This window comes from Andrographis paniculata, unplaced genomic scaffold (genome assembly GCF_009805555.1).
Source record: "Andrographis paniculata isolate CXL003 unplaced genomic scaffold, ASM980555v1 Contig60END, whole genome shotgun sequence".
In the NCBI taxonomy this organism is placed as follows: domain Eukaryota; kingdom Viridiplantae; phylum Streptophyta; class Magnoliopsida; order Lamiales; family Acanthaceae; genus Andrographis; species Andrographis paniculata.
Window position 1 is genome coordinate 2,783,992 of NW_026137596.1, and position 11,557 is coordinate 2,795,548.

The 11,557-nt window shown below is 31.5% G+C and overlaps 2 protein-coding genes across 2 annotated transcripts; one reads left to right on the forward strand and one right to left on the reverse strand.

The window, feature by feature from the left end:
* LOC127259772 (E3 ubiquitin-protein ligase PUB24-like) lies at positions 1-1,457 on the forward strand. The gene has a single exon (XM_051287357.1). It carries the CDS (start codon positions 98-100, stop codon positions 1,304-1,306), a length of 1,209 nt encoding a protein of 402 aa, XP_051143314.1. The 5' UTR covers positions 1-97; the 3' UTR covers positions 1,307-1,457.
* Positions 1,458-8,271: 6,814 nt separating this feature from the next.
* On the reverse strand, positions 8,272-9,742 carry LOC127259414 (E3 ubiquitin-protein ligase PUB23-like). Its single transcript, XM_051286738.1, has one exon. It carries the CDS (start codon positions 9,667-9,669, stop codon positions 8,446-8,448), a length of 1,224 nt encoding a protein of 407 aa, XP_051142695.1. The 5' UTR covers positions 9,670-9,742; the 3' UTR covers positions 8,272-8,445.
* Positions 9,743-11,557: the final 1,815 nt, after the last annotated feature.

Here is an 11,557-nt window from a genome sequence, read left to right on the forward strand (position 1 = left end):
CATTTATCAATCCAAATATATATAAAAATCATACATATTTTTCCCAGTAACAGAAAACAACGATCGGCGTAGCTTCACCGGGATTATTTTTCCGGCCATGGCGGAAATCGACGTTCCTCACTACTTTATCTGCCCGATCTCCCTTCAGATCATGAAGGATCCCGTCACCGCCGTCACCGGAATCACCTACGACCGCGAGAGCATCCAGGAGTGGCTGAGCACCGCCGGAATCTGCCCCGTCACCAAACTGCCGCTCACTCCGGACCTAACTCCGAACCACATGCTCCGCCGTCTGATCCAGGCTTGGTGCACTGCCAACGCCGTCGAACGAATCCCCACCCCCAAATCTCCCCTCCACAAATCCCTAGTTCGAAAATTAATCCGCGACGTCAATAATAATTCCACCGGAAAAGACTCGATTCGATCGGCGGCGCTGATGAAATTGGCGGAGCTCGCCGGAGAAGGCGACTGGAACCGCCGGGTCATGGCGGAGGCCGGCGCCGGAGAAGCAATGGCTTTGTATGTAAAAAGAGCCGTTAATCGCCGGGAGTTTTTGGGGTTGGAAGAAGCGCTGAGGGTTCTGCATCTGACGTGGACCGCCACGTCGGATTTGCGTGGCGATGAGAACAGCCTGGAATTAATCCGGACCGTTCAGTGGGTTCTGAAAAGTGCGGTCGGGATTAATACGGTGAGGACTAACGCGCTTTTGGCTTTGAAGGCGGTTTTTGAAAACGCGACTTTAGGTTTGAAGGATAAATTAGACGACGACTTGTTCTTTCTTTTGGCGGACCTTCTGCGCGACAGGAGCCTCTCGCCGGCGGCGAGGAAGACCGTTCTGAATGTCCTGATCGAGGCATCTTCCGGCGGAAGAAACCGTGCGAGGATCGTGGAATCCGGCTTGGTATTCGAATTAATCGAGATGGAATTAGGCAGTCCGGAGAAGAGGACGAGTGAGCTGATTTTCGGTCTATTGGCGCAACTCTGCTCCTTAGCCGACGGCCGGCAGCAACTGCTGAAGCACGCCGGCGGAATCGCCGTCGTAGCGAAGCGTCTGTTGCGAGTGTCGCCGGCGACCGACGATTGCGCGCTGTCCGTTATGGAATCGATTGCGCGATTCTCGGCGACGCGCGAGGTGGTGATGGAGATGCTGCGCGTGGGGGCGGTGTCGAAGCTGTGTATGGTGTTGCAGGCCGACTGTGCGCCGCCGTTGAAGAAGAAGGCGAGGGAGGTGCTCCGGCTGCATTCCGGCGAGTGGAGTAACTCGCCGTGCATACAAGTTTATCTTCTAACCAGAAACCCTAGATGACGTGTATAGTCACGTATGATTTTCCTGCCAATTTTTATTTTTATTTTTTGTAAAACTGATATAAAAATATATTAAAAAACGTAAATTTACACTCTTATTAGATAGGGGTATATAATTATATAATTTTTTTTTTTTTTTAAGAAAAAATGAAGTGTACGTATTAATTTGCATAGAATTTACATCCAATTACGTTTTTATTTACACTGCATTTGCAGTAATATTTAGTTGAATATACTTGAATTGATGACTATTATCATCTCCATTTTTAAAATTTAATTAATCATTTTGAGGAAACATGAATAGTTATACCTAAAATGAGTTAAAATTTTAATTTAAACTCCTAATAAGATAAATTTACATTCACCAAAAATGAGTGGATCCTACATCCCCAAGATACACAATGTATATACATACATAAATTCATTGATCCAATCAATACAAACATACAAAGCAAACATCATAAAAATAACGGTACACGATAATATAATATCATACATATTCGGACAACACATCATACAACATACAATACAATATACTATTGATTTTCATAAAATAAGCATATGCATAAATTAAAGGACATTATATATAAACGTTACGATACAAACTTCTATATAACACAGCAATGCGTTATCTATTTACGGTTAAAATGTTGATTATTTGAAATTAGTGTGTTGACTTGGTTAAACTACAAGCACTAATCGGCGCCCATACATAAAATGTAAATCTTTATCTATATAGATACACATATACATGCATATATATATAAATATTGTTTGTGTGCTAAACAAAATTATTCAATATGTTATCGTCGCCTTAAATTTAAGCAACAATACATGATTTGTATTAACATAATATACATATATTATATATTAATTGAGAGTACATAATAATAATACAAAGAACGCTATCATTGGTTCGTAAAGGAAGATCCGATAGTGTAGAAGTAAACTTATGATCGAGAAGTTTACTAAGAGCCGCAGTAATAAAATAATGGATATATTAATGTATATATTATATGTACTTCTATATTATTTATTTATTATTATTTTTTTTAATAACGTAAAAATCTGCAGTCGATATACTTTGGATGCGCTCTAGGTAAACTCTTGATCGAACATAATAATCTGCAAATTAGACCTGATAAAACATATTACAGACAAGACTGGAAACGTCAGAATTTGAACCAATAACCTCACTGTGCTGCAGGCGGAGCCCAGGAGTCCCACCCGGGTCATTTGGGGGTTAAAATCCCCAACCACCTAGACTTGTCCATAAGAAACTTATTCAACATTAGGAAAAACATATTTTCTCCTTCGTGCAAATGTGTGCTCATTTGATCGGACACGACTTTTAATAAAAGTGAGTAATAATTGTTAATTTTTTCTTTTATAGTAAAAAATAGTACAGAAGTGGAATGATTTTTTACTTAAAAAGAAAATGAGAATATTTTTCGATGACAATCGAAAAAAGAAAGTGAACATAGATTTGAACGACGGAGGGAGAGAGTAATAAATTAATATAGTATAACTCATATTTATGATATACATTTAGTAAATATAAGCTTACTTTCTGTCTTCAAAGCAATGTGTTATAATTTTGACCTTACTTCATCAATTATTGATCTTTGATTGTCAATTCAATATTATGATAGCCCAAGAATTCTACTTACAATAGATTTCATTATTTCCAACAATTAATTTTGCAATGTTCTATGATACTTTCACCCTAAAATTTAATTATGTATTCATTACAATAATATTCAAGTTCTAATTCGTACGTGTTTAATATTATTTTATTTTAGTCAATAATACATAAATTTATTTGTATGCTTTATAAATATATTTCGAATAATTCTCTATTTAGTTATAAATGTTAGGGCTGACGCGGCAACGATAATTTGGGTCGCAGTGGACCAGAGCCAATTGGAGAAAAGCTAAGTCAAAATAAATCAGCCGATAGTCAAACATCTGAGATGGCTGCCAATTAATAGTATATATGTCTTGCATGTCTTTTTTCTTTTTTATTTTTTTTGGACTATTCCTGGTCTTTAAAGAACGTTCTCATTTTCTATTTAGGCTACTTGCCATAAAACATAAGTCTAGAGATTTATTTATTTATTTCATAGTTGTGATTTGGGAAGGAGTTTTGTATTTAGATTTTTGTTTAAATACAGTAATATTTTATTTTAATAATTTGATGAAATATATATATATATATTTTTCGTTCCAAAACAATAGTTTCATTTCTATTTTTTTTAACTAGTTCTCCACTATTTTACAGAACTATCCCAATTTTTTCACAATAATTACATGAAATAAGAGTATTTTGGTCTTTTAAAAATACTTTTACACCCACTATCAATATAATACTCCCTATGTCCGGGTCACATTTACTTTTTGCGTCATTGTACGTAACATTAAAAATATCTTTATATTTGTATAATTTTTTATATAAATGTCATTTTATTAGTATTATAAGACACTAATGGAAATATTTTTACAATTTTTTTTTAAAAAAAATTGTACTATGTTTTGATATAATAATTAGTATTAAAAAATCAACACGCAAAAAAGTAAATGAGACCCTTAAAGCCGGACGGAAGTAGTACTATTATTTCTTAATTCTTGTGTTAATTCCAGATATTCTTATTATTTTGGGAATGATTGAATATATATTTTTATTGAAATAGTAATGATTTTAATTTAAAGAATAAGCCAACCATATATATATATATATATATATTCATACACTTCCACACATACTGAAGGTACATGTTGAAAATTAAAATGACTACCAGGGATAAGATTGTCAACTAACCTTATTTTGGCTTTTCGTAAATGTAATAGTTTGATTATGACATTTGACTAAATAAATATATTTGGTGACACCAACGTTCACGTACGTTGATTAACCGATTTTTGTTAACATTTTTTTAAATAAATTAATCACTCGACTCATGCATGCCTATATTTTAAATATTACTCCCTCCATCCTACATACCATGTCACTTTTCAGGAGGTTTGAACCTATGATTTCACGGTCACACCACAACACCCCACTCCACCACACCATCCGTTACGGAACTTCATTTTCTATTTTTTTTTTTTTTTAAATCTTCATTTTTCTATCTTTTATATGAGTGAAGTTAGGGTGCTGAGCTTTTTTAATTTAGCACCATACTTATGCTGTAAAACTTAATAGTTTTAATATATGTAATTAATTAAATAATACTCCCTCCGTCTCAAATACCATGTCCACGTTGCCGTTTCTGTCCGTTCCACATACCATATCACTTTCTTTTTTTAGAAAATGATTACACATTTTAATCTCATTTTAAATTTTTTAATATTTTTTTAATTTTAATTAAATTAATTAGTTATTTTAATATTAATTTATAATTATTTATATTATAAAATAATTATTTTCACTAATACATTCTTAATTATCTACTAATTACACCCCTCCTAAAATATCGTGTCTAATTATTTGGGACGGAGGAAGTATAATTAATGTAATTATATGGAATTTATTTTTAAGGCATAAATATAGTGCCGAATATAAAAAAAAATTAGCATCCTAACTTATCCCCTTCTAAATATATGTATTTTTTATTTCTTTTATATAAAAAACATTAAATCTTCGAACAAAATATCATATTAATATCTATTTTTACTTATAATTTTTAAAATTAAATATATATATATATGTATGTGGGACACATGAAAATTAAATTATGACACTACCCGGTCATTCATTTATGATACCACTAGCCTAGCATATTTTTCCATAAATAATTTGACGCATGTGTTTTTTAATACTATCTTTTATTTAGAGGTTTTTTTTTTTTTTAGATAAAACATAAATATACTTGTTGATTTATTTAATAATTTTTTTAGAGAAAATTACTACTTCCTCCGTCTCATAACAGAGTATTTATTTTTCCATTTTAGTCCGTCTCACAACAAAGTATCCATTTCCTTTTTCAATAACTGTATTATCTACCTAACATTACAAATACTCTTACAACTTACAATTTATTACACAAATGTCATTACCTTTGTATCACACATACTAATAAGGATATTTTATTCATTTCTACTTTATTCATACTACATTATAATATAATACTAATATTTCTAAAATTACGTGCAAAAAGAAACTGAATATCTAGTTATGAGACGGAAGGAGTATTATTTTAAGTACCGTGTAATAAATAATGAAAATGATTGTGGAAACAAAATTTATAACCCTATTTATTTTCTAGCTAGTTGTTCGGCTCAATCCTATTTTGTTACTATTTAATTTATTATATTTTAAACTAAACAAGTAACATCTTGACTTTAAAACATCAATTATATAATAGAAAAAATATGATAAAATAAAAGCTCTAATTAGGGTTTTGTTTGCTTGATGTTTCATTGGGTATGAAACTATCAAAAATTTGATTGGCAAAATAGATATTTTATATTATGTAATTTTTTTTTTATGAGAAATAATTTGAATTGATATAATTGATTTTATTGAGAAAAAAAAAAATAATGCAACATCCCAAGCCAAAAACATCTTAAAATATTATCCATATATTACTTAAGAATTTATTTTGTATTTTAAATTGATTTTAAATTTTGAGTTGAATAGTAATTTGTTGTCGATGTTTAATTTAAAATTTTGTGTATTTTTATTATAAAAGTATTATAACATAGAACATAAAGTGAACCTAAACTCTTAATAAGTAAAGACTTAAATTTTAAATATTCTCATTTTAAGGACTTTCAAATTTGATAAAATTACTCCCACGACATACTCCTTTCGTTCCACCACAATTGACATCATTTTCATTTTTATCTGTCCCGTAACAGTTGATATATTTCTATTTTTAGTAAAAATTATTAAATCAAAACATATTTAACAAATATACATCAACTTAATTAACTAAATATCATACAATATCATAAATGAGGTAGGACTCACTCAAAACCCCTTTATTTCTACCCCTCTCTCCTCCAAAAAATAAATATTTTTATCTATATTTAAACCTATGCATCTTTTATAAAATTGATTTATATTAATTATAAATAAACAAAAATATTTTTTTTATTTACTTGAATTATAGAAAATTTTATTATCTACAAAATGATATCCATATTGCATATATTTTTAAAAATTGATATATAATTTTTAAATATTTAAACATATATTTTAATTATTTTAATCATATATATTAATCTTACTTTAAAAATATAAATATTATTAATTATAAAAAAATAATATAATAATAACGTAACTAATTATTATTAACTAATTAAATATTATTACCTTAAATACCTTGTCCCTAATCAAAGAGTTCAATTCCGGTGGGACGGAGGAAGTATAATTTAATTATCTAAGCATGATTATACATACATATATATATATATATAAGTTACTTATATATAAATATAAGAGTTGTATTCTTTTGTGTCGAGACAACTTATTTAAATTTTTTTTACTTCTGTAAATTTCATAGGTAATTATTATTATTTAAATTTACTTGTTAGACTTTTGTGTTGTAAATGAATTGATGTACCTGTGATTGTAATTAACATATGAAGGCGTGAATTGAATCAATCAAATATCTTATATTAATAATTATTTCATTTTCATTAAGCCGGACAAACTTACTAATTTATATCCAAGAATAATTGTAAAAGTCAACTATATTGATTTATCTTCAAATTTGTCTGATAATGTCAAGAAAAATATTAAATGCTTAAAGAAATATTATGCCTTTAATTTAATTAATATTATTATTATTATTATATCTATTGTCAACAATATGTAAATTTCATTCAATAAGATATAATAAATACTATAAATATGATTTATTTGTATTGTAATATTTGGTCAACAATTAATAATATGTTACAAAATTTTCCCATATTGGAAATATGTGAAACTTTCCCTTACTGTATAAGGGTTAAGACTACTTAATTTAATAATACTCTCTCCTTCCCGTAAATTAGAGCTTTTGTATCCGATAAAGAAATTAAGAGAAAATGAATATTTTATTAAAAATGTGATCAAAAGTGAAAAAATAATAGTTTGGAGTATTTTAAAAATTTAATTAGAATTTTAAAAATAAGAAAAATTAATGTAATAAATAAATGACACTAAATAAATATTAAATGAAAAATAACAGTTAAATATTGATTAGAAATCCTAAAAATGATATAATTTTATTTGAGGGGGTGCTACTTACATACAATGATGTGATGACTTTACTATTTTACATAAAATTCTATGCATTGCAATATAATGCATAGAATTTTATTTTAGTGTTTTTTTATATATTTTTTTTCTAATTATATAGATTGAAAATATAAATATGATTTTTATTTACTCCCTCCGTCCCATTGAAAGGTTATTATTTTTCATTTTCGTTCGTCCCAAAACAAGATTACTATTTACTAATTTAGTAATTGTACTACCTACTTAACATAATAAATACTCTTTCAACTTACAATATATTACACAAATATTATTACTTTTATATTACATTATACTAATAGGAATATTTTTGTCTTTTTTACTACAATCCAATATAATACTCATATTAAAAAATCTACGTATAAAAAGCAAAAATCACCCTTAAAACGGAATGAACGGAGTATATTTTTTTAATTTATTTAATATGAAATTTTCATTCAAGTAATATTTAACCGGAAAATACAAAACATGAATGAATTGTTCTTTTTTATATATAAAATTTATTTTTGTGTATATATATTTTAAAGCATATTACATTATATAAAATAGTAACTTTTTTTTTTTTTTTTTTTAAAAGGTATAGTTTTCAGTCTAATTAATTGATGACTGGGAATCCCAATGTCAATTTCAATTGTGGGACAATATTCAACAATATCAAGTATATATCAATTTTAGAAAACATATAAAATAATCGAAGGAAAAATTGAATTAAATTGTGTAAAAGTTAGATATAAGAATTTTTATGAAATGATATCGTATAAGTACAGTGGCCTTTCAAAATAATGGCACTATGGCAGAACATTTCCACAACACATACACAATAAAATATTTCTAAAAATGGGATGAACAAAAATTCCCCAAATCAGAAAGCCCTAATTAACACAACAAAAAGCTTAACTGGACGGATACGCAGAGACCAAATGCGGCGGCACGCACGGCGGCGCCGCCCCTTTCCAAAACCTAGAATGCAACCGCAATATCTCCTTCGCCCTCTCCTTTCTCTTCCCGCCGCCCTCAATTTGTACCACCAGGCACAGCTTCGCCACCACCCCAACCTCCCCCATTTCCGTCATAACCCTACCGTTCGCCGAGTACTTGGCAATCGACGCCAGAATTCTCACCGCCCGATCGCTCGCCGCGTGCGAAATCCTGAGGATCTTCTTCGAGACGATGGCGAGCCCCGCCCCGTGCCGGAGTAGCTCCGCCCGGCCTTCGGCGCAGCCGCAGAGCTGGTCCAGCACTGTCAGGGCGAGTTCGGAGGCGCGGCGATCGGAGCTTTCGAGAAGAAGCTCGATTAGCGCGGAAACGGCGTTGGATTCGACTGCCTTAATCCGATTTCGCCCCCATGGGCAGAGCTCGGTCAGGAGCTTCAGTGCGGATTTTGTGGCGGTTGGGGATATTTTGTCGAAGATGATCTGTACGGTTTGGGTGAATATTTCGGGTTTGGATCCGATTAAATGGGTCGGGTCGGCGACGTCGTATATGGATTTCAATAGCTTCATCGTTAGGGCACGATTTTGGGGATTTTCACTTTGCAGAATTTCGATCAACGAATCCAAAATCGAATCGCTCTCTGCGAAAACAGCCTTCAAATCGGAATCGGAAATCTCGAATTCCTCCAGAATATTCAGCGCTTCGTCTCTGGAAACGGCGTCATCGTTTCTCCTCACGACGGACAGGAGGAACTCCACGGCGCCGGCGGCCTGAAGTTGATGTCGGCCGCTCTCATTCCGGCAAGCGATGGATCGGATTCGGTGAAGGCAACTGATCATCTCCGAGTTGGACGAATCCCTCGCTTCGTTGAGGAGATCAACGATCCGAGATCTGTCCACCGCCGGTTTCGGCGTGGAAATCCTTTCGTAGGAGTTCACAGTGCACCATGACTGAATGAGTCGCCGGAGATTGTGGTTAGGTGTGAGATCATCTGTGGAGACGAGTGGTAGCTTCGTGACCGGACACGTAGCTAGCTTGCCGGAGAACAACCATTTCTCTATGTTCCGGCGATCGTATGTTATCCCGGTGGCGACGGTGACCGGATCCTCCATCAATTGCATCGAAATTGGACACAGAAAATAACAAGGTATTTCAACTCCTCCATTGCCATTTTCTTCTTCCATGAAAAACAATCCAATTTCAAGAAATCAGAAGATTTGAGAAGATAGCACAGATGAGATGAAATCTGTAGTAAGGTGTCTGCAAATATATATATATATATATATAGTTAACCTTGTGTGCATGTATCAATGCAGAAGCAAGTTGGGTGAAGGGTAGGCGACAATGATCTTAACCGTTGCGTTTCGAGATCAACGGTCCAGATTCATCGCCACTGGAGTGTAAATTAAATTATATGTAGTATACAGTAATTTACTTCAACTGGGGCAAGTCAGACAGACACGGGTATTGCAAGGACACAGGTGAGTCGATAAGGTAGACTTTTTCCTTATTTATTTATTGATTATTATTATTATTATTATTATTCTTCTTCTTCTTCTTCTTCTTCTTTTTGAAGCAAAGTTTCCAATTTATACAAATTCAATTAATTGCATATGGGACAAATCACAAATGTATGGGGAGACCATCCAACCACGTCGGCGTTGGATTTTGAATTTATGAGCTTTCTCAATCTGACAGGTACCTTTGACTTTCCTAAAGTATGCGTAAATTATTATTAATATTATTTTTTTTTTAAATTTCGGTTGGGATGAGCAGTAATGGATTTAAATATAATTTTATTGTTTGACTGTTGCGTGCATTTGAGATCTCGCTTTTCGGGCTTCACAGTGACCGGAGATACCGGCACGTGACGGAACCCCGGCTGGCGGCGACACCGCTGTCGCCGCCGAGTATTCCGGACGCTTCGAGAAATGGGCTTCGGTTTAATCACGCAATTTTTAATTTACCTATTCCTGAATAACGTTCTCATAATTTTCTTATTATAACAAATTTTATGTAAATAATGATTTGAAATAATATTATTACATAATAAATATTATAATATTGAAAAAATACGTATTTCTTTCATTCAAAAATGTGATATACAGTTTTTTTCTTAACATTATATTTGACATATTTCTATATTCGATGAAATTACTAATTCAAAATATATTTAACAAAATTAGTTAATTTAATTAATTTTATAACCTATAATATCATACTTACTCAAAATTTTCTATTTTTATTTACCTTTAATAAATAAATATTTTATCTACATCTAATTTTTTTTTTTATAAAATTAATTTATGTTAATTATAAATAAATAGATATATATTTAGTTATTTGTATTATATAAAATAATTTATTTATTATAAGATGATATTTATATTATATATTTATTGAAATACTATAATTTTTACTATTTGTGAGGCAATTGGTTCAAACCCCCAACGCATGCAAGTCATTTGTTACACATAGTTTGTTTAGTGTGACTTGTCTTGTGAGACCTAGTTTGCAGGATAATAAGTTCGGTCAGAGATTTATCTAATGCGCACTTTCGAGAAGCGACTGCGGAATATATATATATATATCTATCTATATCTATGAAATTATCATTTCAATTGAGGTGGATACAAAATCAAGCCAATTATCTACTTGACAGGGGAAAGTTTTGGGATGATCTAGTGTTGTGAGGATGGACTCTGACCGCGAGATCATGAGTTTAAATTCGGACACTTTAGGTCTTATTTATCAAACATAGTTTGCCTAGTGTGATTTGCTTTGTCGGACCTAGTTTTCAGACTATCAGATGACGATTTAAAAAAAAAAGAAAAAAAAATTATCCACTATTAGTTCCCTATATATATATATATATATATATATGAATTTACAGCCGGAAACCAAAATAGAAAAAGAAGATCGAGAAAAAAAAAATATCAAATTTTTGTAGATCAAGTGATATAAGATGCTTAGCCCGAGAATGTTAAGTCCTGAGTAAGTGTGTTCCTCCAATAATTTTGTCACTTACAAATTCTATTCTCGCTTACTATTTTTTTTATAACTCATCTAATA